At 48.3% G+C, this 27550-nt stretch overlaps 2 protein-coding genes across 3 annotated transcripts in view; one reads left to right on the top strand and one right to left on the bottom strand.

Annotated features, from left to right (window-relative positions):
- The window catches only part of RABGAP1L (RAB GTPase activating protein 1 like), a 1225189-nt gene that overhangs the window by 59612 nt on the left and 1138027 nt on the right, over positions 1–27550 (bottom strand). For both annotated transcript variants that reach the window (XM_085601582.1, XM_085601581.1), the window contains exon 23: positions 12006–12116. In XM_085601582.1, the coding sequence (XP_085457708.1) occupies positions 12006–12116 (111 nt within the window). The remainder of the gene's footprint in view (positions 1–12005; positions 12117–27550) is intronic.
- Positions 13103–27550, top strand: part of LOC146833684 (uncharacterized) — a 32536-nt gene continuing 18088 nt past the window's right edge. Inside the window, exon 1 of the mRNA XM_085600209.1 lies at positions 13103–13188. Coding sequence (XP_085456335.1) covers positions 13103–13188 — 86 coding nt within the window. The remainder of the gene's footprint in view (positions 13189–27550) is intronic.

Here is a 27550-nt window from a genome sequence, read left to right as displayed (position 1 = left end):
TTTCATTCTCTATTGGGAGATGTTATTATGATTCGGTCTACTTGTGGAAGCCTGGACCACCAAACTTTCAGGTGTAGGGTGTTGCATGAGGAAAGCCAAGTCCTCTGGGCCAGGTCCAGGTCTTCTAGTCACTTCCCAAGTCCACTGGGGCAGGTCTATGTCTTCTAGCCACTTGCCTTTTTACAGGCAGGATATACCAAAGATTCACCCAAGTGCCCATCAGTGTATCTTTAAGGGCTTCATCTAGAGCAGGGTTACTCATAGTACGGCCCGCGGGCCGCTGGCGGCCCGCCTGGCCTTCATTGGCGGCCCGCGGACCTTGTTCGATTACATGCCGCAGTTCCTTCCTTGGAGTAAACAGGGAAGATGGCCGCAGGAGCAAACGTTGTGAATACGCTTGAATACGTATTCACAACGTTTCCTCCTGCGGCCATCGTCTCTGCTTACTGCTTGCCTCTGATTGGCCTGCCTGCCTCCGAGTCACACACGGAACCGGTGAGTTAGTGCAACGAAGAGACCTCAGAGCGAGGCTAGGAACGCACCGCCATTGAAAGTGAGAGAGGTGTTGTGTGTGGGGAGCGGGCGGGGACGGGTCCCCTCCCTCCTCCGGGGTCTTTTCGTAGAATGGGGTTTGTAGGGCGACAGGCACACTGCAAGTTGGGGTGGTTTTTTGAACCGCAGGGGTGCAGGGTGGGGGGTGTTGGAGTTGGGGGGGGGGGTTGGTGGGTGGGTGGGGTTGTTTGCATTTGTGTTTATTGTTTTCAAGGCGAAGTATTGGCTATGGTTCATCCTTGGGTGTTGAGCTCTTTGCTAGGGGGCCCTTGATCTACTGGATGGGATGGGGGGGGGACGGGTTGAGATTGATGTCTTGGAACGTCAATGGATTGGGGGACCGTATCAAACGGGGTGTTGTGCTGCAATATCTGCGTCGTTTGACTCCTGACGTGGTGTTCTTACGGGAGACGCATCTGGTTGGCAACGTTTGTTGGGCTATGAACAGGGGGGGGATATCGACTTGTGGCCCACTCTGGTTTCACCACTGGTTCGAGAGGGGTGGGCATTCTCTTGCGAGCTTCACTTCCGTTGGAGATCACCAGGGTGGTCCCAGACGATAGAGGGCGCTATGTGGCTCTGACTGGGAGGTGGGAGGGGCAGTCCCTTTCCTTGATCTCAGTCTATGTTCCCCCGGGCCTCCAGAACTCCACCTTCTCAGACTTGGGTCGTATGTTGCTTGGGCTTCCTGACAGTCTTTTGCTTATGGGTGGGGACTTTAATTCGGTTGTCTCGGGTGACCTGGACCGTCATCCGCCCAGGGCCCTCCCTGCTGCCCAGGCGTGGCTGGGCGGGCTCCTGGAGACCTTCGGTCTGGTGGACTGTTGGAGGTTAATGCATCCGGCACGGTGTCAGTACACCTTTCACTCTGGGGCCCATGGGAGTCTCTCCAGACTGGATTATTTCCTTATGCCCGCGGCCCAGGCTACTCGGATTCGAGAGGTCAAACACCTGGCCAGGGGTATTTCTGATCATTCCCCACTGTGGTTGCTTTTTGACACCGGGTCGCGGTCCGCTGGGCGGATCGCTCCTATTAACCCTTGGTACCTGCGAGACCCCAAGATCCGTGATAGCCTGATTAAGTCGATTGATCAATATTTTTCTGAGAATGAGGGGTCGGTATTGTCCTCGGTGTCCCTGTGGGAAGCTTTCAAAGCAGTGCTCCGCGGGCATGCCCTGTCCCAGATAGTGGAGGCCAAGAGGGTCAAGAGAGAGGCGGTTGTGACGCTGGAGACTGAAATATCGGGGCTGGAGGCAGCTTTGGAGGCGGGTGTCACCCCGGATGGGCTGCATGCCCTCAGCCTGAAGCAGTTTGAATATAAGTCTCTCGTCACTGATGCTGCCAAGACTATATATAGGGAGCAGCAGGGCAGGTTGTATGACGCCGGAGACAAGGCGGGTAAGCTGATTGCCTGGTTGGATAAGAAGGAGAGAGTGAATCGTGTGGTCCCGGAGCTTCGGGTGTCGGATGGAGTGTGTGTGACTGAGCCTGGTGAGATTGTTGAGTGTTTTGCTGACCACCTCCGTGCAGTGTACTCCCCGGTGTCCGATAGAGATGAGGACGACTCTAGTCTTCTGCTTCGGGATATTGCCCTGCCCGGCTTATCCGTCGATGATCGCGAGCTGATGGATGCCCCTTTGTCTGTCGAAGAGATTGCTACTGCGATTCGCTCCCTCCGCTCGGGCAAGGCTATGGGCCCCAACGGCCTGCCGATTGAACTATATAAGTTGCGCCCGGATAAAATCGCGCCTTGCCTCCGTCATATGTTTCAGGAATCGCTTGAGAGGGGTTCTCTTCCTGACGACCAGCGTCTGGCTACTATAGTAGTGATTCCCAAGGAGGGTAAGCCACGTGACCGCTGTGCCTCCTATAGGCCTATTTCCCTGCTGAATGCCGAACCCAAAATCCTTGCTAAGGTCCTCGCTAATCGCTTGCTGAGCGTTATATGTGACTTGATACATCCGGATCAATGTGGCTTCATCCCACATCGTAATACCGCTCTTAACTTACGGCGTCTGCACGGCGTCCTTGCTAGGGCTGAGTACTTGGCTGAACCGGCCATATTGGTTTCCCTAGACGCCACGATGGCCTTTGATACCATTGAATGGCCGTCTTGGCGAAGTTTGGGTTTGGGGAGGGGTTCCTTGGCTGGGTGAAGCTCCTTTATGCTGGACCAATGGCTCAGGTGGTTGTCAATGGGCGGGTTTCTCGGCCTTTCGCTCTCGGGAGGGGAACTAGGCAGGGGTGCCCGTTGTCCCCGCTGCTCTTTGCTCTCGCCCTGGAGCCGCTCGCTGCCTGGCTCCGTTGGGAGCCCTCGATTAGAGGGCTCCGGTGGACCCCGGGCTTCGAGGATCGGGTTTCATTGTACGCGGATGATATTCTCTTGTATCTCACCTCACCGCGGAAGTCGCTCAATGTTCTCTTTGATGTCCTTACTTCCTTCGGGAAAAACTCGGGTCTGATAATCAACTGGTCCAAATCTTGTGTGTATCCTATCTCTGGTGGTTCTCCTCTCTTGCCGCCTCGGCTTCCGCTCCAAATAACTCAGTCCGGCTTTAAATACCTGGGGGTGTACGTTTCGTTGGATCCGGCGGTCCGCTATGAGCAGAATCTCCTGTCTCCACTCCGGCGTTTGAGGGCAGATACGGCTCGGTGGTGTAAGCTGCCCTTGTCTCCGCTTGGTCGCGCGGCGCTGTTTAAAATGATGCCCCTTCCCAGATTCCTTTATGCACTCCAGAACTTCTTCGATGTCATTCCTGCGGCCTACTTTAGGGAGGTGGAGAGTTTGCAGGGGAGACTGGTTTGGGACGGGCGATCGCGTATCGCGTTGGCCAAGCTGACTCTTTCCTGGTATGACGGGGGCATCGCGCTTCCTGATATTAGACGGTACTATTGGGCCTCCCAGCTGTCTGCCATTAACCATGCTACGTACGCTCCTGGTTCGAACCCGGCATATGAGATGGATAAATTCCTGCTCCCCGGCGGTAACTATAACAGAGCGCTTTACTCGCGGTCTGCTGGTAGGGCCCTTACGGGCCCTACCAGGATTGCGGTCCGTGTATGGAAGGCGGCTAACGTTGCGATGGGCTGGAGTGAGCGTTTAACGTGCGCCACTCCTCTATTCGACTCAGACCGCTTGGGAAACCTCTGGACAACGAAAGGCTTCGAGCGCTGGGATACAATTGGCATCAGCAGAGTGGGGGACCTGTGGGTTAAAGGTGCGGTTAAATCCTTCGCGGCGCTTCAGCGCGAGTATGAGCTTAGTGACAGAGAGTTCTTCCGTTATGCACAGGTTCGGCACGCCCTGCTTTCGGTCTTTGGGGAGGGGACCACGGTCCCTTCTTCTTCGCCTTTCGAGGACCGCATACTCGACGGTCACGTCCCCGACAGTACTATTTCCCTGATTTACAAAAAACTGATAAACAATCGGGCTGACCTCTTGGTGCGTCTTCGGGAGGCATGGACGGGAGATGGGGTGGAGCTGGACGATGAGGACTGGCAGACTGCACTGTCATCCCCTAAGGAGGTGGCCATCCCGGCCCGCCTCCGCCTGGTCCAGCTTAAGATTCTCGATCGTGTATATGTGACGGGCCCCCGCCTGGTCTCGATGGGGTTCTCAGACGACGGACTCTGTAAGCGTGGCTGCGGGCTCAGTGCTACTTTTCTCCATATCCTATGGGAATGCCGCGAGGTGGCGGAATACTGGCGCCGGGTGCATGATATTATGAGACGAGTCACCGGGGTCGCTCTGCTGCCGGAGGTGCGTTGTTGTGTGCTGAATGTATGGGATCCCAATGACTGCAATGCGGCTCAGGCTCGGTGGGCGGCCTTGGGGAACATGATTGCAAAGAGAGATATTGCGCAGCTTTGGGGTTCCCAGCGGCCTCCCACCGTGTCCGTCTGGAAGGAAAACATGGACTGGTGCATGTTCAGGGAGAAAACGGTGTATGTGGCCCGTGGTAAACCGAGGGCTTGGGGTAAAATTTGGGGGCAGTAGAACGCGTATCGTGGGTCTATCTGTGCTCCCCCTTTGGTAGATACGTCCGGGGTTGCCTCGTCCCCCTGATCCTTGAGGGTTCCTTGTGCATCTCGTACTTCGGAGTACAGATTTGGTTCTCTCGTTGCCCCCCCCTCCCTCTCAGGTCTTCTTTTATTGACCGCCCTCGGGTGGTTGGGTGTTGACTCCCCCGGCTGGTGTTCGCCGCCCTTCATAAGTCGTTTCGCCTTGTTTGTTGTATCTTTGTATTTTTCTTTTTTGTTGTTATTTATACTAAAAGTGTGTATTCTGATTTCCTTTATGTGCAATCTGATTTACTGTGATAGTGCGGAGCCCCTGTGGGCTAGCCATGGTTTTCTGATATGCTGGAACACTTTGACTACTAGCGGCCGGCCCTGGTGGTTGTAGGCCCGTGTTTGTAACCCTTTTATGCACAATAAAATCTTTTCACAAAAAAAAAAAAAAAAAAAAAGAAAGTGAGAGAGGTGTGTAGGCCGGAAGGGGCAGAGCTAAAAGGATTCCTCGTAGTCGCCTGGAAGAGTGCCTGAGGAGAGGTGCGTGTGGATGTGGGTTGTTGGGGTTAAAGATGTTTATGGAGCGGTAAAAAGAGGCTGGGTTAATACCCGAGCTTAGTCAAATCCGAGTAGACGCTGGAGCGCAGCCTCTTCTCTCCTGAAACTGAGTTGCTTTCGAGGTAGAGTTGGCATCTCTCAGTCAATTCATCCCCATTTGGAGGTTGTCACCTACTCATTGGACTCGGTGGCATACCTCAAATAATCAAAATGACCCCTTACACCTCCCCTACACGGGAGCATCTCCCTGTAAAATGCTTATTCTCCAGGGATTTCAACGGCATAACACCCCCAAACTGCTCAATGTCACCCTCGTCGCAGATTCAGCATGTTTCATATATAGTTCATGCCTTCAAATAAAAATGTATTATCAAAATGTGCTCTTTGTAGTTGCACCTGATTGTAAAATACAGCACTGTCTAATGTTTTGAAAGGTTTTTTTTTTACTCTAGCTCCGCCCCCCACTGTTCCCGCCCCCACTGACTCCACCCCTACAAGTGCGGACCTCGGCCACTAACCACACTGTAATTGTGGCCCCCGACAGAAAGTTTGTGAGTACCCCTGACCTAGAGGAAGAAGTGGTTCCATGGAAGCATGCCCAAGTTGTAAACATTATGTCAGATCATTGGCCTTAACATCGATGGAAGGGAGTTAAGGTCTGTAACTTTGGCAGTACGCTGTGTGACCACCACAAAAGGGACTGAATCTTTTTGCAAAGATTGTGGGAGAACTCAATCCAGTGTAAGGGAAGTGTTCAGACCACAGGCCTACTGTAAGTACATACAAAGATTGTCATCATCATGGAAAAAGGATGCAACATCTCAGTTATCTTCATTGTTTTTACCAGGATCCTGCGGACTATGTTCAGAGTCCGAAGAAATGAGTTTCTGAAGTACTTGTGGTTGACCCCTGGGAAATGACAGTGTTCTATCAGAGTCAGAATGAGGCTGAACCAGGTGCATCAAAGGTTGTGAAGGACAGGAGTTCAGTTAAGGCCGTGATGGATTCATCTCAGAGTCGACAAAACTATTGGGCCCTCTTCTAGCAGCGACAAAACTATTGGGTCTTCTTCTGGCAGCATGGGGTGCATTGATGTGGCAGGAACCAGCATGGATCGTTGCTGAAGTTGGAGTAGTGCTGGGTGTCGGCACCGGAGTCTGACTGCAACCCACAGTGGGGTTAAGAGGCACAGATGGCATCGAGGACAGATCCGCAAACAATTTGACAGGAAGCTCCCTCAGAACCTTGTGGCCCTTAGGCAACCAGAGGGCGACTGAAGGGTGCCGAAAAGCTGCAACATGGCCTCCTTGAAAGCCTCTATTTATTACACCATTGCTTATGAACCTGCAAACTTGGGGTGCATTAGAACATGCTGTGGAATCAGTTCCTTAGTAAGAAAGAAGGACCGAAATAGTTAGGCACCTTCACATTCCCACGACTTCTCTGGTTGAGGGTGGCAGAACGTGGGCAAATTCTACTTTGTCATCTTATGCTTTTTTTTCCACCTGGACTTACCTGAAGATCTAGAGTGTGAAGATCTTTTACAGGAAGGACCTCGAGACCAGGAATATGTATGAGTCTTCAAATGTAACCAGGAACAGTCCTAATGTGCCTTTCAACAATGTATGGCAAAGTAGAGCTTGACTTTGAGGTCCCTGATAGCCATGGGGTTCATACGTGTGCAGTCCCCACAAGACTTAAAGCCATGGTAAGAACCTACACACCAGAGACATACACTCACAGGGGTCTGTCACGGACATCTGCTTGGGTTTAAAAAAAAAGGGTATAAAATTGGTCGTTTTTGATGGGGACATTTACCTTGCAGGCTGAAAAAAAGTTTGACCACAATTTTTTTTCAGAGACAAGGTCATTCCATGACAGCAAACCCCAGATCCACATCCGAAGGAGTGGAAAGTAAGGAACTGATGTCAGCGCACTGGGTGATGCTTATATATGGTTCCGGCTCACTTCAGGGTGGGACAGAGTTGATGTAGAGCTGCAAGACACCTCCTGCTGATGCGAGGGAGCAAATCTGAGAAAACTCAGTGAATCCAGTTCTTGCAACTGTGGGTATTCACAAGGTAAGGAATCTACACTTAGAAGTATAAATCAGAAGCTATTTGTTAGCAAGTGACGCAACAACAAAACAATGGTATAAAAGAGCAAAACAAGTCCATACAGGCGAATGCTTCAAAAGTTTTTCCTACTTAGCACTGGTATTATTATTAATCGCTTTTACTTTGTGCCAGGGCTACTAATCTGGCTTCAGACCATGATACTGGACACAGACAGCTACTCTTCAAGTAGTTGCTAATCTCCTCAACAAAAATGACCAGTGGCGTAACAAAAGCCCCAGCACTGAGGGCTGGACCCCGAGCACCGGGGACTCCCTTCGGTACTGGCAAGTCCCTGGCCTGAGAGCTACGGACTGGGTCCGGAGCATGGGGGGCCCCTTGCATGTACTATGCAGGGGGCTCCCCTTAAGTTTTGTTACACCACTGGAAATGACCCTGTCTTTTGTTTCAGCTCGACCACTCTGAAAGTCCCCATTTTTAGCAAAGTACTCCAGGGTTTCATCTTCTCCATCTTTATCTTCAAAGTCTATATGGAACTTCTTGCATCTATATTCATCAACCTCTACTTCAAGAACCATTAGTATGCTAACACTCAACTATATCTCAAAATCTTTCTTCACCAACAACATTGAGTGACTCAAAACCTGCCACCAGCTAATCCAGAAATGGCTGCCATGTACCTACCTAAAGCTCAACCCTACAAATACTGAATTGCTCGTGTTCGGTAACTACTCAAATTAATCAAAGGGGTGTATATGTTAAAACAAGAACACTCCTCTACATCAGATATTAGGACCTAATACATAACACATTCTTTTATGGTATGTGAATTAGATCAGTTGGTCCACAAACACAAATCCCAACCATTCCTCCCTCTGCTTGGATTTCTGAAATAACCTCGGATGAATCGATAGAAATTGAAAATGCCATCCAACTAGAGCAGGCATGTAATAAGCAACAGACTTGCACTGACACAAACCGGTGTTATCACCATTAACGATTCCTTCTTTGTCATGAACATATTTATTTAACTACTCGTGTAATTACAAGATACACCAGACACTGTTCTCAAAACAGCAGTTAATTCAAGTGTACAATCAAAGTACAGAAAAATCCCTAACATTTCACTTCTCTTATTAAGGATTGATGTTTTTTATCTTACATTGACTCTTAACAAGACACTTACATTATACACATGTAATGTGCACCAGTTCTGTTCGACAGGGCTGTTTCACAATGAAAAGTGATGCTTGTAGAGACTTACAGTGTGGGCTTAGAGTACATCTAAAACGGAAGGCAAATTCTAAAACAGCATAGATACCAACGTGTAAGAGGCACATCTCTTATTAGAAACCACATGCAGGTTTATTTGCATTTTAAAGCAACATCACGTTTTACAAAAAATCTTTTAATATGAAGTTAAAGTGGTGGTGTATTTGAAACATTCAACACACTCATTACTTGCTGGTGAGTCACATGTTCAGTAGGATATGGTGAATGCAGCATGATGCTTTTTAAATGTACCTTTGTATTTTACATAGCATTGCAATCCCTTTTGTATCAGTGTAGCAATTGCAAAATAATGAGATAATATTGAGACAGAAGGTGCCTCGAAATGTTGCATAATGTGGAAGTAGAGAAAAAAGCACCGAACAACTAACCCGAAAAAAGTTACTTGCTCTGGCTGGTAATGGAAAAGCAATTTGAGCATGACAAAAGAGGCAAAAAGATTGAAAAGGAAGAAAAAATACGTTAACAGGAGGGCGATCTGTAGTAAGGAGACCATGAGCGAAAATTGCAAAACCTCCACAGGGTATCATAGGTGAAAAAGATCCCATTCAAATAACCCGCTACAATCCTTAAAATACTCAGAAGTTAGATATTTTAACATGAGACTGGAAGTCAGCACCACATGCAGTTACCTGCTTGCGTTCAGTAAACACGCACTGTATCATTTCCAGACAAACAGGCTGTACTGTGTAATCAGCCTCTCTTGGTGGCATCACAAAACATAAAATTAAACATTTGTCTGAGCGGTGATCAACAAATGCTGGAAGTGGAAAACGTGAATCTGTGATCCCAGGAATTGGGTGTAGCAGAAAGGGAGAGGAGTCATTAGTGGCGGAGTCATGGGAGAGGAGGGGAGTTGAGGAGCAGGACCAGGGGCAGTGAGCCTGTGCATTATTTTGGTACTCGCTCGCTCTGGTCTTGCTTCTGCTAGTCCTGTTGATGTCACTCCTCCTGGTTCCCTGACCCTCCTGGTGGTCCTGATCCTGCAAGTGGTCTTAGTCCTCCTGCTGAGCCTTCTCCCCGCATGGCTCCTCCTCTCTCCCAATGTCAGCCAGGTCTCAACTCCAAACCGGTTACTCAGGTATTATTATATTGTAGATTTTTTATATGTGGGAGTGAGGAAGAGAAGGCGAGAGCCTATTAGGCCCCTGCCCTCAGAGGATTGCCACCTTGAAGTGGTTGAGCTGCTTGCATGTCTCAGCGACTTGTAAAGCTATGCTGGCGGGAGCTTAGTCTCCTGGCAGGGTCGCCCAAGCTAGATAGGTCAAAGGGTAGAGACCAGACGAAGCGTGATCCACGGGTCCTCCAGGTTTGGGGTTGGGCCGAATCTAACAACCATGTCCCATTAAAAAAAGCATTTGTTACGGAAACAGCAGCAAGAACCACTAAATCTTCTGGGCACAAGGGACTTCCAGAGTCTCTGCAGGAGACGATCATGATTGACAATAGTCAAAGCCGCAAGGAAACTACTGACAGAAGGGCCAAATGGAAGACCAGAAGTGCATTCTGGAACGTACAGACTATGTGTGACACAGGAAAGCTGGCTTAGGTAACATCAGAGATGAGGCAAAATAACACCTGAAGGTGAACTGTGGAAACAGAAGTGAAGGCCCTGAACTACAGCTGGGGCGCAGTACACAAACTTGCTTTGGACAAACAGAGGGGGGAAGTCCTTGGTTGCTGGTCGACATACCAGCCGGCATACAGGCATAGTGGTAGTATTAGGAGCAGTCTCAACACCCCTTTTTTCAATTCCATTGCAAAGCACCTACAGAACTTGCCCAGCAAAAACACTGCGGTTAAGGCGCATGCTGCAGAGATCTATACGTAGCCAACAGGTTTCATTGCATAATAGTGGTAAGTTAACACTGAAGATTAATGAACGACTGGTGAGATAGGCGTGCCATCACTGGTCTCAGGTTTGAAGCATCATAAAATAGTACTGAGTATTAATATGCCTGCTTCATATCATAAGCCGCAACACATAAGTAACTGATTTTGTTTTTATGATTGCTCGGTGGGTTAATGATCTTGTAGTGAAAATTGCTCTGTTACCTACAGGTCCCAAATAAAACTTGATGAATTTGCCTATTTTTTCTCATGAAATGTAATTAAATTCCAAGAAAATTTGGTGAAATCACAATTTTGTAGCTAAATTTGGTTTGGCTGTATTTCTTGTCACCGTTTTACCCTTCAACGCACTTCTTGCTAAAAAGTCTTGCGCAATATCAGCAGTAGAGTGGTTTGAGTACAAAATATCTTCTGGTGAGACATTTTAATAATAATAATAATTCCTATTTATAAAGCGCGAACATATCACCCATTAGAGTTTCAAAGCGCTGGGGGCCGTCAGCGAGATTAGGTGAACTATTGCCAGAGTCACATGGTGCTGAGTTGTGCTGTCGCCGGCGATTGAACTGCGAGCCCCGCGCTCCACAGTCATCTGCTCTGGCCCCACCTTTCCCTGCTCTCTTTTCTGCTCAAACTAGTCTTTCATTGGTATCTCATAACACTTTTTAACAAGAAGTGCATGGTGGGTAAAAAAAAAAAAACAATGCGAATAGGCATAATGTATAATTTCGAGAAAATTCATTAGTTTCCCCACAATAAAAAGCTTAGGAAGTTCGCTGGCATTATTTAAATATCTTACGGCCTGGCCATAAGATAAAACTGTGGTAAAATAGAGTTAAGGACTAGTGTGTCCACCTCAAACAGCTTTATGCAACGTGAAAGGCACAGGTTTCATTCAATCCTTGCAGCTTTTACCTTTCGTTATTCTAAGGTTAAGAAAATGGGTTATGTTGGATAGTACAATACACATTACTATGTGCTAAAAAATTAAGTTTGCATAGAGTGCTTTATTTAGGATTGGACTTAGAAACAGAGATAGATTTACATGACATTGTCATAGAGCATGCAGAGACCTACATACACGCTGGCCTGAACTAAGTTTACTGAAAAGAACACCCGTTCAGATCTCAGTTCATTGCTTGGCAACTTGTGAAGTGACATTTGAGAATCGCTTGGTTCCCCTGATGAGGAAGGCATTAGGCTTTAGCTATGCTCGGAATGAGCTCCAACTGCTCCAGGCCAATGACACACCTTGCATACGGTGACTGACGGTCTGCTAATGAAGGCATCTGGGTATGCATCCCACCTGCAGGCTATGGTGACACACGGTGCATGTGTACTGGCACCACCGTAGTGTGCCGAGTGTTAGCTCAATCTACCGGGACACTAAGAGGACGATTACTGAGCCCGGCCAAGATCTGGATCATGAGTAGCTGTTGATTCGGAATCTAACTGAATCCCCCTTTATTTCAACACTGAGACCACCACATTACTGAACTAACCTTACTGCGCCTCATGGAGGTACATTTCAGTGAGTGTGGAACCTCAATTTCATGTAAATAAGGATAGCATTTTAGGTTAGGTTTCTGCATATTCAAATGCCCTTCTAACTAGCCCCCTCCCTGACCCTCTCCCCACATACCCCATGGCGATTGCAAATGTCTTACCTGGTCCAGGTCATTGCGCAGAGCGATTTTGCTGGTGACCAGTTCATGAGCCAGGTCGTCGTTCTCCTGCTCGAGACGCATGCTGGCCTCCTGCAGTCGCCGGTTTTCCCTCTGTGGAAGAGACATGCAGACCAAGAGAATGTGTTAATCACTGAAAGCGTTGAAGAGGGATTGACATACAGTGGGCAAAGCAGACAAAGAAAGCAAAACGTCTCAATCAGAGCAGCATACATACAGCATAATTGCAGCTTACAAGGCAAGAGAAGGATCAAGGGGTGGCTTGGACTGCAGCTACTCAAAATGGCTGCAGTTGTATTCACTCAAGAAAGGAGTCACCTGGACAACATGTAGTCAAACCGGGTGCCTGGCTCCTAATCGGTAAAAGCAAGGAGCGAATGTTTCAACCTACGCAGCATACGAGTTATCAACATATATGCAGCTTACATGATACCTTGAGTGATGAGGGATAGTCCGGTTGCAGATACACAAAATGGCCGCTTTACTATTCTTTCAATGAAAGCTTCCTCAGCGAGCTCAGCAGAAAGGCAGACTCGCTATATTTGTGGAAGGTGCAGCACATAAAGAGGTCAAAGAAGAAACACTTGTATTGCTGGCCCAGCCACTAGCTCCCTAAGGCATCCCAACTTCAGTATTCCCCAAAATATACAGGTCAAATGGTAGTTGAAACAGTTAACTAAGTCTACGCGCCTTTTCACAATAACAAACTTGTCTAAAAAAAAAAAAACATCGTTCACATCCATCAAAAGCAAACTTCATAAACCGAAATCCTCACTTTAAAGGGACATACAGACTGGCCAAATGCCCTCGTCCTGCGAAGTTAATGTAATTAAACTGAGTATGGAAGGGTTTTCACGGCTATGCCCTTCAAAGATCTCTTCCACCCACAAACAGACATCTTCTTAATATATGCCAAATATAACAGAAGGTGCAGAGAGCTTTTTCAAATGACTCAAGTCCGCTTCAAACGCTTACTTCACGGTTGACTTTTGTGTGACGTCACTGCCAGAATGCAGCTTTGTTACGTCACGGAGGTTGCTTAATGCAGTTATTTCCCCCGCAGTCCGCCGATAGCAACGATGGATGTTACACTAAAGTCTGCCCTTCTTATACCATCACAAACAGGGGGCGGGAAGTGCACAAGGCAGTTAACTGACCTGCGACGGTAATTAACACGTATTTGGACATTTTGAAAGATCTATCTAAGACTGCTCACATTAGAAGCAGCGAGTTTAAAAAAATCACGTTACAAAAAGTAGCTGCATCCTTTTACTTAAGGACTTTTGCGGGAGGGAAGCGTTTACAAAATGACCCACAACCCCTCTGTTACAGAAGTGATTCATAAGCCCTCGGCAGTCGATGTCTAGTGTGTACTTTCAAATAAACACTACGGGAACTATATAATAGATATAAAATAATCCCAAAATAAACATTACCCACAACGCAAGTATAGGAAATCGTAACCAGCAGGCTGCACCATCCACAATGCACGCATAGGAAATGGTAACCAGCAGGCTGCTGACAGTAATTCCTACAGGCCTCACTTCCTGCGTGAGTGCAGCCATTTTGTGCCCCCTGCCTGTGACATAAGGCTTATTAATGGCTCTTCCTACTTCTGGATGTAGGAGTCGGAGGGGGCAGACCCAGCGTGAGCGGTATGGGAGGACTGCCTAGGCGGGTTGGTTTCCTATTTCTCAATATTATGGTTGAGTCCCTTGTCAAGTGGCCGGCATGTAATATACTCAACCACTTCCGTCGAGTACACAAAATTGTTAAAATAGGGGCTCACTGTCTCGCTGTGGCTTCACATCTCTCTTCTCGTGGTTCACAGTCTCTCTCGGGTTTACCGTCTCTCTCCGGCTCTGCTGTCGCTATGAGGTTTCAGTTTCCATGGGGCTTCATCCTACATCCCAAATTCCATCGAACCTGACATCACAACTGCTTCCTTGACAACAAGCGACGCACCGGAGACGGGCCCCGGGGAGGGCCAAAGTTGATGTGGCACTCAAATCAGACATTTACCATTTCTAACATGGTCAAATTTAGGTTTTGTCATCGTTTTCTGAGGGGTTGCAATAGTGCCATCACCTCGTGGCAGCTTAAATTGCTGTCAGGAGCGTCACAGATGACAGACAGGCCATGACATGGTGAGTTAGACCTCCTCCTTTCCATCTTCTACCCTGGTGTGCAGCAAAGAAGGTACAACGCATGCGCACGGCAGAGATTAGGACGGCCCGCTGGCCCCAACCTCTGCTTCAGTGGGTCACGTGTGACGACAGAGGCATTTTCCTCACAGCACCTGAGAGCTGGGTTCAGGTACATGGTACTCAACAATGACTCGCTGTTCATTGGAGGTAAAAGTAGTCATGTGGAGGATGACCCAGGGTAACTCCAGTGCCACCCAGGTCTCCTTTCAGAGGGCAGCTAGCTGGCCATAGAAGGCCCCCCAAGCCTGGTGGGACCCTCGCAAACAGAAGGATCTTTCAGTCAAAGCTTATTGTAGAGTAAATGCGCGCCTACTAGCCCTGTGATTGGTTCAGCCCTCTTGTGCAATGCACGTCTTGTAAGTGCAAGGATGCCAAACAGGGGAAAAAGCTCGCCCGGTGTTAACAGGGGAACGGGTTTCTTCTCGAAACTTCGCTACGTGTTTTTTAACAAAACTTGAATGCTTAGACCATGCAAAGGTTACAAATTTTAAAAAAAGTAAAACACCGTGAAAAATTAATCTAATTAAAAATAGAATATGTGGCAAAAAATATTGGCAAATCAAGTCTTTGTGGGAGAATTGGCTGGCAAAAAAATGTTTCTGTAGTTATAATTTCTGCTACGTTTGTAAAGTTTCTGGACACAATCTAAACTGCCCCCTCCCATCCCACGCCACCAATATATTAGTGAGAGGGAGTCTGGGCTCCATATTATGCACATTCAAACATTCCCTTCACTGGTGTCTGCCACCTGTACTACATACGTGTAACATGTATGACTCAAGACTTTTGAACTGGATCTGTTCATCCATTCCAAGAAGGCACAGGCAATGCATATCGCATGAGCTAACTCGGCCTGTCAGAGAAAGGTTCTGTATCCTTGTGTCAACCTTGAGTAATCCAGCCCTGGCGGGCACAAGCTCTGCATTGTTGTGCCATCGAGAGTCAAGCCAGTGCAAGAAGTGACCGGTTTGATATCGCCACGCCGGTCCCAGCAGCACCCTGTCACCAACAAGGGAATGGTTCTGCCTTCCTATCCTCAACCCGAGTAATACTGGTGACAGGCTCTATATCCCTGGACTAATTTTTAATGTGGGTCCAGCCCAAGAAGTGACAGGCTTAGCAACTCTGAGCCACTCCACTGAGCACATCCGGGGCTTAAGGTTAAAAGGCTCTCTAGGACTGTTGCACATCCACCCGGTATCCATGTGCCAGTCCCCTTATAAACCCAGCCCTAGCGAAGACATTCAGTATCCCTATGCTGTGCCCAACTCTTCTGCCCATCCAGCGACAGTGGCTGGCGGGTATCACTCCACCAACCCCTCACCATCCAGTCAGCAGCTTAAAAGAATTCGGGCATGCTTTAATTTTGGCGGACGGGTGCCCTGTCACAAACGTGATGGGGTTCTCAAACGCCTTACAAGTGCATTAGGACATAATTAATTTGTAATAAGGCGGATGGGACATCCGTCACGTTTATGGCAGAGTACCCGACCGCCAATCTCTGAATCAGACCCTTCATGTTTTAAGCGCTCTTAGGATGGAACCGGGAGGAGGTTAGCCCTTTCAGTTACTACAAGGTGAACATTCCTGCACTTCCACATAAAAAGAAGGCCACACAGGAATATATGAATTGATCGTAATTCTTTACATTTTCAGAAGACATGACACGAGCGTACCTCCCTCTCCTCTTTACTCCCTCACTCAAGCTGCAAAAGTGGGCGGCACCATCCACTGGATGCAGAAAATACTGCTAAGAAAGATGTGTACGAGGTGCAGTCACTGCACGGTTCAGTACTGGGCACGATACCTGGTCCAGAGTGGTCCAGTGCCTGGTGCAGAGCGTGGTCTTCAACGGCGTGGACAGATGCCCTTTCCAGTGCCAGTTCTTCCGCCGGGTCCACAGTATGTCCGGTGTATGGTTAGGTGCCTGGGACACTGCTGTGCTTCGTTTTGTTCATGGTCCAGTGGTGTCGAGCGCCTTGCCGTTCGCTGTTGTGCTGCGTTTCTTCACATGCAGCTCTGTTAATAGCCGGGAAGCCGAACCTTTGTGAAATACCCAACCCTAGGGTTTGACTAAGCCTCAGTTGTGCAACAAACGCGCATTGTGCCGGTCTCAGAGAACTTCAAAGACAGGCCTGTACAGCACTCCCACCTACTGTGCGCAGCCGGCCCATCCCTAGACTTTTATGCGAGTTTCCTGTGGCCTCGTCGCCACCCTTTACCAACAGGCACAGGTGGGAGCTTCCACTCATACGAAGCTCAGCCAGTGAACCAGAGGGAAAGAGTCTCAACCAGAGGTGCATACCTAGTGTCTCTAAAGCCTAGTGTCTCCACCTGCGCCTCACACAGAGATCACCTGAAGTCCCGGTGCACCTCCAGCGGCCCACTCCAAGTGCACTTTGGGCCAGGTCTCCCCACCCTAAACCTAATGCCTGGGAAAAGCCACAAAGCAGAGGTACAGTGCAGCTCTGACCCGTCCTCCACACTGCAGCCTCTGTGCTCACGCTCTGTGTACCTGTGGCCTTCAGTACCGAGGAGTGCGACTGCTACTCGGGGCCAGAAGCAGTAATGCAAGGCACCAATAAGCACTGGAATGCTATGATACGCAAGACTTAAAAACAGCAGGTGCACCAACCTCTTCACATTTACTACGTCGACGTACACTCAGAAGCCACAACATCAACAAATACCGCTACACAGGCTAATATTAAGTTCTATACTGCTACATCTACAAACTTACATTGGAAGTGACATAGATAGGGTTAAGAGTAGGGTTTGGATAAGGTGCCATCTGCCTGGCTTAGGTTCACAATAAGGCTTCGCGTTAGGGCTATGGGTAGGCTTAGGGCACAGCTTAAACGTAGTGCCAGGTCTATGGCTAGACTTGCGGTTAAACTTAGTAGTACGCTTAAGGTAAGGTTTAGGGTTAGGCTTACATTTAGGTCCAGATTAAGGTGTATGGTTTGGCTTAGGTGCGGGATGAGTGGTATCGCTATGTTTAGACTTTATACTAGGGCTATGAATAGGCTTAGAACAAAGTTTAGGTTTAGCCAGTATGTTTGGTTTAGGACAGGAATACTTCTAGCGCTAAGGCTGTGCTTAGGTTGATTAGGGATAGGGGTAGAGTTGGCATTGAATTCATGGGTAGCATTGGTATTAAGGTAGATATTGTAGCTAAGTCAAAACAGAAGCAATCAATGTAGTGGTGGTTCACTGTAGTACCTTCTACGGGGTGCTAGTTTAACATAATGATATTTGATGTAGCGCTATAGAACTAAAACATATACACTCCAGAGCGGTGTAGCGCAAGGAGAGTGTGCAGGTAAACAGGAATGGTATATGGTCTTGAGACAGCATAAAAACAAGAATGCCGAAGCTTGGCGATAAACGGTTGGCATATAAAAGTTTTCAGAGAGCAATGAATACATATTTCTTTAACCTCTTAAGAGCGGCACTGCTGAAATGAGTTCCCTTGAACGCTAGGACTAAGTGCTGGGGTATTCTTTAGGTGCGAGCTGTAGGCGATGAGGTCCAGCTCCTGGTTTTTATAGTGTTTCAATCCCAGCTGAGGAGGTAGAGCCATCTCAGCGGCAGGCAAGGTGCTCTGGAACTTCTTTCGACGACTTATCTAGTCTGATCTAAACATGCAATTGTTAGTGCATCCACCGACTCTGAAAATGGCTACGTTGCTCTCCTAGGGGGAAGGAGCTATTCTTGGGTAGGGCAAATTACACTCTGCCATTGCCAACTTGCAATCACCTTGAACTCCCCTAGGCACGGATTATATACAAAAGCAAATGCTCCGAGACACCCACATTTCAAGATAGCCTGGAAAAATGTTTACTTTATTTTTATCTTTGGCACCGCTATGTAAACTGGTTAGATGATTCTTCTGGAATACTGTTTGCGTAGATATGTTACACATTATATATTCAACAGTGTATTTGGTTTTGAATGCATAGGTGGGCATGATTGTCCTCGAACTGCCCTGTTGCCTTGGTGCCATCTATTACTGCCCTGCCTGTCTTGGTCAACAGCAAATCCTACAGCTCCAAAGCACAGACGTCAGCCAACTATTCTTACTGGTAATTATGGTTTTAGTCCAAGGCGGACAAAGGACGCAATTGTGCAGGCCACACAACGGAGGCTGAACTGGATAGGCGGATCTGTGGCCTCACCTGCTTCTGGGATCCGTAGGTTAGGTGAGGGACAGTATCTGCCCCAATCAACTCACCTCATATGCCAAATTGCAAATGACAGCTGGAAGCAAAGAGGTTTGTCTGTTACCCTACAAAATGGTTGTTTCCCTCAATTTTTAGGTCTTGCCTGCGACAGTGCATGCGCTGCAAGAACTCTCGCTTGCGAGAGATATTGTATATAACAAAGGGTTTGCAGCCCACCCATTGCTTAACGTTTGTTGGCTTCATTGTCACTTTTATTTGCTGCCTTGTTTTTGGCTAGCGTGGTCTTTCGGCTGGAGCATGGACCAAGTACTGATTGCTTAAGCATGATTGGTGTGCTTCCGCTGGTCGCGCTATGATAGATGAACTACTTGTATTTTTTATTTTTCTGTGTCCCTCCGTGAACCTCTTGTCATTTGTAGCTATATTTTACTTTACTACACGTTTCAAAGAAGCCCTTTACTCCTTTGAAATTGAAGTTATGTGTTTTCATTATGACAACAGATATTATCTGCTTCCAGATGTATTTTCAGTCACTAAGATATGAACATGGGCGCCATTGCTTTTTAGGTCTCGCCTGGCGTTAGCAGCGCATGCGCTGCTCCCGCCATACGAGGGCTTCTTGGAATCAATACGGTTCCAGATGTTTTGTCTCAGCTCTGCCTGCAATTTTTATTCGTGGGCGTCGTTTTGCGTCATGGATTATGCAAAACACAGTGTAATGATTGCACCGGAGGCAATCGTTACACTGAGGGTTGCCACCCTGTCTGCTTTTGATCCCGCCCACTGGGATTGGATATTTTACTTGCGGCGGAGGCTTAGCCACTAAGCACTTTTTTTTGGTATTACCGCGTTTATCTTCAACAAAGGCTAACGCACCTTTAATTTCTCTGGCGCAGCTCGTCTTTTAAAGAGATTTCACTGTCATGTGCTTTAACTAACTTGGGCCACCTGTTTTTTTTTTAAATGAGATTTCACTGTTGTGCGCTTTAACTAACTTTAGTGTTCGTGCTTTTTTTAAAAATGAGCTTTCACTTTTATTCTTTTTTTCTATCAGTGTCCCTAAAGTGCTTTAACTTACTTTTTTGTCCGTGCTTTTTCACTCGCTGTGTCTATCTATGCTTAGCTCATTAACAGTCACTACACGCGTGCATGGCGGCTTCTCGTCATGCGCTGCACATGTGCATAAAGACTCCTCAACAAGCCCCGCATCTGTGCACTACAGACTCCCAGACACGCTAGCAGGCACTGCTGGGGAATGAGACAAAGCGCTGCACGCGTGCATGACAGTTCCTCATCACACACTGCACACCAGCCAGATGAAAACTCACTTGCTGTGTCTGTGACAAGCTGCTCTCCATTTAACCATTCTGACATACACCATGCTTTTTGTGTAGGAAACACGTCACACGTCTCCGTGGTATGGCTGATGGCTTAAGTTCTGTGTGGCCCTGGACCGTCTTCCATAAATTACGAGATTGCGCGCTCTCCCAAATGCAATTTTATCATCATTATACGGATGATGGGAAGTGACCGTAGTGGTTGAGAGCTTATTACACCTACTGGCTCACTGTGTTCTGATCTGAGAGCTAGGAGGTAGTGTGACTGGCGCGTTGGGGCTCTAAATGCAAAGCAGCTCAAGCTTGCTGCTGGCGTCAGTGACCTGGTCCCCCCTACTGTACAGGCTGCGGCAATTAGTCTGACACCACTGCTGACACACCGCTGCTGCTGACACGCCGCTGCTGACACGCCGCTGCTGACACGCCGCTGCTGACACCCCGCTGCTGACACCACTGCTGACACACCACTACACCACTGCTGACACGCCGCTGCTGACACGCCGCTGCTGACACGCCGCTGCTGACACGCCGCTGCTGACACGCCGCTGCTGACACGCCGCTGCTGACACGCCGCTGCTGACGGTAAACAACGTTTACCGCAAATCTTTGTCCCCGCAGGGATTCACAACACGGTCGTTACAACGACCGCATTATGACTCCTCATACCATTACTCCGCAAGTCGGAACAACGACTTGCGGAGGGGGGGGCTTGTGAGGTGTTGGATTTAAAATCCAACACCTTCCCTAGTGTCCGCACAGACTGGAGTTGGAATAGTAAATTATACTATTCCAACATCCAGCGCCCCACTCCACAAGTCGTTGTTCCGACTTGCGGAGTAATGGTATGCGGAATCACAACGCGGTCGTTCTAACGTTAGTGACCTGGTCCCCCCTACTGTACAGGCTGTGGCAATCAGTCCGACACCACTGCTGACACGCCGCTGCTGACACGCCGCTGCTGACACGCCGCTGCTGACACGCCGCTGCTGACACGCCGCTGCTGACACGCCGCTGCTGACACACCACTACACCACTGCTGGCGCCGCTGCTGACACACCGCTGCTGACACACCGCTGCTGACACACCGCTGCTGACAGACCGCTGATGACACACCACTACACCACTGCTGACAACCACTGCTGACACGCCGCTGATGACACACCGCTGATGACACACCGCTGATGACACACCACTGCTGACACACCACTACACCACTGCTGACATACCACTGCAGACACGCCGCTGCAGACACGCCGCTGCAGACACGCCGCTGCAGACACGCCGCTGCAGACACGCCGCTGCAGACACGCCGCTGCAGACACGCCGCTGCAGACACGCCGCTGCAGACACCACTTCTGCTGACACCGCTGCTGACACACCACTACACCACTGCTGACACACCGCTGCTGACACGCCGCTGCTGACACGCCGCTGCTGACACGCCGCTGCTGACACGCCACTGCTCACACGCCACTGCTGACACGCCGCTGCTGACACGCCGCTGCTGACGGTAAACAACGTTTACCGCAAAACTTTGTCCCCGCAGGGAATCACAACGCGGTCGTTACAACGACCGCATTGTGACTTCTCATACCATTACTCCGCAAGTCGGAATAACGACTTGGGGAGGGGGGGTAAGGTGTTGGATTTAAAATCCAACACCTTCCCTAGTGTCCGCACAGACTGGAGTTGGAATAGTAAATTATACTATTCCAACATCCAGCGCCCCCCTCCGTAAGTCGTTGTTCCGACTTGCAGAGTAATGGTATGCGGAATCACAACACGGTCGTTCTAACGACTGCGTTGTGATTCCCTGCGGGGTAAAAGACTGCGGGATGAGGAGATGGATTCGCTGCTGACACGTTGCTGCTGACACCCCGCTGCTGACACCCCGCTGCTGACACCCCGCTGCTGACACCCCGCTGCTGACACCCCGCTGCTGACACACCGCTGCTGACACACCACTACACCACTGCTGACACGCCGCTGCTGACACGCCGCTGCTGACACGCCGCTGCTGACACGCCGCTGCTGACACGCCGCTGCTGACACACTGCTGCTGACAAGTCGCTGTTGACCCGCCGCTGCTGACACACCACTACACCACTGCTGACACACCACTGCTGACGTGCCGCTGCTGATGCGCCGCTGCTGACACGCCGCTGCTGACACGCCGCTGCTGACACGCCGCTGCTGACACGCCGCTGCTGACACGCCGCTGCTGACACGCCGCTGCTCACACATCGCTGCTCACACATCGCTGCTCACACATCACTGCTGATACATCACTGCTGACCCCTTCTGTGCACCCCACTGCTGACACGCCATTGTTGTGCACCTCACTGCTGACATGCCACTGCTGTGCACTTGACTGCTGACACGCCACTGCTGACACGCCACTGCTGTGCGCCTCACAGCTGACACACCACTGCTGCTGACACACCACTGCTGATGACACACCACTGCTGTGCACTTCACTGCTGAGACACCACAGCTGTGCGCCCCAGTGATGTAGGCAGAATTGAATGCAGCCAAATTTGGAAGAGGTGGGCATGCACAGCGCAGACCCACGTCACTCGAAGGAGTCAGGGCAAGGAGGAGGGAGCAAGAAGCTGCCAGCACAGCTATGATAGGAGGAACATTAGACAGGTGCATGAAAGACAAGGACGAAATCAATTTACTCCCAAAGCGGAGTCACGCGGGACGGGGATAAGAAGGTGGGTGCAACTAAAAGAAGTGCAGTAGGAGGAGTCATGAGCTCTGCTGTAAAGAAACAACTAGCTCCGTAGAGCAGATGGATGACAAGGGGTGCTACCAGGTGGGCAAGGCTTTACAGAGCAGATTAAGGCTGCTCGGCCCTCACTAAGGATTGTCGCAGGTGCAGGTAGAAGTGATGTTTAGCAAGAATTGTAGGGGGAGAGGACATGGGAGAGTTACACAGATAGAACAAGCATTTAAAATGCAATAGGTCTCGCCTTTGATTAAGTTAAAGCCATTTGCTTTGCTAATGGTATTGTATAGCAAAGCAAATGGCTTCAACTTACTGAAAGGCGAGACCTATTGCAGTTTTAATGCTGTTTTTTATATGATAGATTTTTTTGCCAAATGTCATTTCTTGTTCATGCATTAGGAGATTAACTGATTTGCTCAGAATCACAGGGGTATTGTGATAGGACCTAACAAGCACTGGCACAGCCAATACGTTTTGCCTTTGGGACTATTGGCTCTGCTATTATCTTTTGTTCATGCTGTACAACATGGGCATTTCCGACTTTGGCAATGATTTGTAGCCCTGCTGTATAGCAGTGTGGCTGATGCAGCGTACCTAAAAATAATTAAAAAAGAACTATGATGCGCCTGAAAAAAAAAGACATTAGTCCTGACTGCATCATAGCAGTTTTAGGGTTTTAGCCACACTACAAAGTATCTGTGCTGCTGTACAGCAAAATATTTCCAAAGCCAATAGTGTGCATAGGTGAGACCTATTGACTTTGCCAATTCTTGTTTCACTACAGTTTCACTATGTAGAAGTCTCAGGTTAGAAGAGGTTCTTGCTGCTATCTTCTGATTCTTCCTTGCAGGCTGGGGGAGCTCTAGCAGTAGAGCAGCAAAGGATGATCCTTCTGGAGCAGAAATGTGGGGGTGGCTGGCAGTTGCTTGTGAAACATGTAATTACACTGCAAGGAACTGTGCAATATCCGTGGCAACAATTTCACCAACAGCGGTCAAAGTAATTAGAAGTGACGTGAGCCTTGTCTGCTTTTGCAATAACAACAAGACTTTCAATCACTTCTGTAGGAGGAGTGGGGGGGGGGGACAGTTTTTTGATTTTTTTTAAATAAATTACACTTTTTGCACCAAAAGCTTCCAGTGGGTGTTGCTTGTTCCTCACTGGCCTGTTCACAAAGATACAGGTAAAGTAAAACATCATAAGCAAGGAAGTATAGCGAGGATATTTTAAAAAAGCAGCTATCCTCAATATTTTTAAAACATCAACTCCCTGTTTACTTGTTGTCCCTATTACAATTTAATAGCCCCCTGCTTGTGGGGATCCCTTGTATAATCCAAGACATGGAATCCGCTAATCCTAAATCGGCTCACAGATTGCACACCTGCTCATTTTCAGACTGTTCCCCCATAAAGACAACACAATGCATACTGTGGTTTTAAAAACTGGGTCCCTCACAAGCCATTGAGGAACCATTGAGCCATCATAATTGGCGACTAGTCCACCTTTATCAGCATAGTTACTAATATCCTGTGCTTAATTTGTAGTCATAATAATATTAGTAATAAGAATAATATTATTAATAAAAGTTCAGAAGCCCGAAGTCTTTCTTAGAAGCCCACGGCTGAGTCTGCTGAATGCCAGGGTTGTGGAAGACCAGGGTTGAAGAGAAACAAGGCGGACGATTCTTGATTATGTCCACGCCTTTCATCCACCACCCTACGCTTCTGGTCTCTCCCTCGCACAGGTTTTGTTTCTTCCCCGCTTTACTCCTTTTGTCATTATTTTCATACCTTTCTATTCCTCCTCCATTCTTTGCTTTCTGCCTTTCTCTCTTCTGCTCTGGGTCTAAGTCTGATAATAGAAAATAAGCCCTGACCACTCCAAAAATGAGTGCCGGCGCCCACCCCCTCCCAAATTAAGCCTCGACTATCAATCCATGGACACTGAAAGCATGATGGAAACTGAGAAACATAACATGGAACCTGCAGAGCAAATTACGGCCTACAACTAATTACAATAATAATGTTCACGCCTAACTCACACCTCTTCCTCACAACAAGATAAGAGCACCTCTCTGGTCACTAATGCATGACGCCAAAACACTTTCCACTTAGGATTACAGCAAATACAACCCTCCGGCAAGCACAGATTGCACATGGTGTGACATGCAGTCAGTTTCACAATGCGCTTTGGTGCCCCTCAGTGGGGGTATGAATCGCTCCATAAATGCTACAATACATGCACAACAATCACTGACAGCAGCTGTTATCTTACTCTGTTGTTGCCTCCTCCCTCCACTGCAACTACTGTGTAGAGCGGTGTGATCTGGCCTCAAAACCTGGGTCTATCGTTTGTCTCCTTTAAGAGTTGTCGCTAACAGCACAGTATTGTACTTTTGCGAGTATGTGCCTCCTGGTACCAAAGTGTCACTTGGACATCTCTAGGACGCCACACTGAGGGTGTGAGATGCATGTGTGTTTTTCATTTGTGTGAAGGCTGTTAGAATCAATATAAAAGAAACTCTGACCCTCCAATTCAGTGTCAACATTTATAAGGTGGACTCAGCAAGACATCCAACACCACTCCGGCACCCAGAGACACCGTCAACACCTTGGTACCCAGAGACACGTGTAGTTAGCAACAAGCGTTAAGGCAGAGCACAGATAGAGACCACAGTTATGAGATGGCAACACACCGACCTGCACAGCAGTGACACCGGGGCAGGAGCTGGCACTAGGGAGACGGGAAACAAGTCGCTGTGAATGATAATGTTGTGCAGGTACATTTATTGATATCAGAACCAAAGATGATGCAAGTAGATTAAAGAAGAATTATGGAGGTTGACCGGTTCCACAAAGGCTCGTGAGACACTTTAAAAAACACACCTATAGAGATGAGGATACGGGCGTCTCCCATGCTAAGGTTCTGTGTTCCATCCAGGGCTAGAAGAATCCACAACAGAATGAATAACCAAAACCAGGGGCTATTAGATTGCAACACTGCCATCATCATATGTACAGGGAGTTTAATAGGTCTGGCCTACAGCAATCTTCAGCTGCCTCGTTAGCCTCATGTTTTCCAATACGTTCCTAAACGTGTATACACATATACAGGTACATACAGGGGTTTTGGTCAGCCTTCTTCTTCAGCTGATTAGATAAATTGCCATTTATATTTTGCTTCCATCCACTATAGCTTGGGAGGAGGGATCAGCCTACTTCACCTATTGGTTCTCTTGCTCTAAAAGTAATGCATTTCTTCTGAGCACATGTGCAAATCCACTTGAAAAAAAGTGCACTTCTGTGACACGACTGTCGAGTCCTGGCTGCTGAGTTCCTCCTTTTTGTAGGTCTCGCCTGGCGTTAGCAGCGTGCATACGCTGCTCTTGCCATGCAAGGACTTCTTGGAATTAATTACGTTCCAGAAGTCGTGTCTCTGCTCCGCCTGCACTTTTCATTCATGCGCGTTGTTTTGCGTCATGTATTATGCAAAACACAGTGTAATGATTGCACCGGAGGCATTTTAATCCCTCCTGGTTGCCACCCTGTCCGCTTTTGGCCCTGCCCACCGGGATTGGATCTTTTACATGCAGCGGTAGACAGTGTCTCTTAATAAGCCGCTAAGCACTTTTTTTGCTATTACTGCGTTTATCTGCAACAATGGCTGACGTGCCTTTCATTTCTCTGGCGTGGCTTGTTTATTGTTTTTATCGGATTGTAATTCCTATCGAAATCTGAGGCATGCGGTGACGGTATTTTGAGGACGAACGTGACATTCTCGTTGTTATCGTGCATATTTTAAAACCTCGCAAACGTGTCTAGTGTGAAATATATTTTTACGAACAATAAACTAGAACAAATTGATCATCTCTGCTTATGTTTTTTTTTTACTCTACGGCTGTTTAATATTATTAAGACGTTAGCCACCGTTGCACCGTTTAACCGCATTGTTTAAATTCACTTGTTCCTCCTTGAGGCAACACCCAGCAAGTGCTCTCTGTCCCTTCCGCGAGGCTGGGTGTGCCTTGTGTTCGCAGGCTCTCATCAGGGTCTGGCTCTCTAAGGCAGGCAATTGTGGGCTTCTCTGTGCAATGGTTAGTGCTCGTACACTTTCTGTGTTTTTTTTTTTTTAAACTAACTGTGGGCACAGCCGATCCTACTGTTTGTTACAGCTTTTGGCGTTTTCCATTTGACATACTGTGTTGCAGTCCCACAGCGCATGATTCTTTTCGTGGGGGCTGATTAAAATATGCTCTTATCGCACCCACCTTGCCAAAAATATGTACAGGACTGCTGCCCAGAAATGCTTAGACATCTTTCAAAAAGTGGTTCCCCACCCCCACCTCGATCTTTAAAGGGCTGCATGGCCAGAAAGGCATCGTTCAAAAAACTGGTTCCGCCCATACAGACCGCCCCTTCCTATTCTGCTCACGGATGCGCTTTGTGTGTTTTTATTGTAGATTCCCGTGAGATTTCTGGGGTGTTCCTTTGGAAAGGAGGTGGTGGCAGGGTTTATTCTATCCTTAGATGAATGTCTTTCTGAAAAGGGGGCTGCGGTGCTCAGCTCGATGGAATGTGGGGTTGCCCGAAGTACTGCCCTCCATGGCTGCTATTAGACCTGCAGCAAATTATTTGTGTGATTGGTGAATCTTGGAAGGGTGGGTGAAAAGTTAGATGTGGGGTGCTAATATCTGGAGTGGGCTGTTGAGAGACTGTTTCAGGGGTGAGGAGGCATCTGTTTAAGGGGGCAGCACAGAATTTTGGAATCATTGTGGGGTGCTGATTATAGGGTAATTTGCCAGTGGAGGAGCAGACGGCTGTCGTGCCATATCAGGCAGCGGTCATCCCCAGCCATATGGGGTTGTAGAAACAGTTCTCGTACTGTACAAGTGCAATGTCATAGTACCAGTGCATTGGCAGCACTCGACGGGTCCCGCCAGTGGTAAAGACCAGATCAACAGTAACAAACCCTCCAACCCATGCTTGATTTCTTTGCTGACAACCCACTACCCCGCCTGCTCTAAGTACTGGGCAGTAACAATCATGCATTCCCGGCGATGCCTCGTGTC

Source organism: Triturus cristatus, chromosome 4_2 (assembly GCF_964204655.1).
Source record: "Triturus cristatus chromosome 4_2, aTriCri1.1, whole genome shotgun sequence".
Taxonomy (NCBI): Eukaryota; Metazoa; Chordata; class Amphibia; order Caudata; family Salamandridae; genus Triturus; species Triturus cristatus.
Note: the sequence above shows the minus strand (reverse complement) of the source record. Positions and strands in the feature narration are given on the sequence as shown.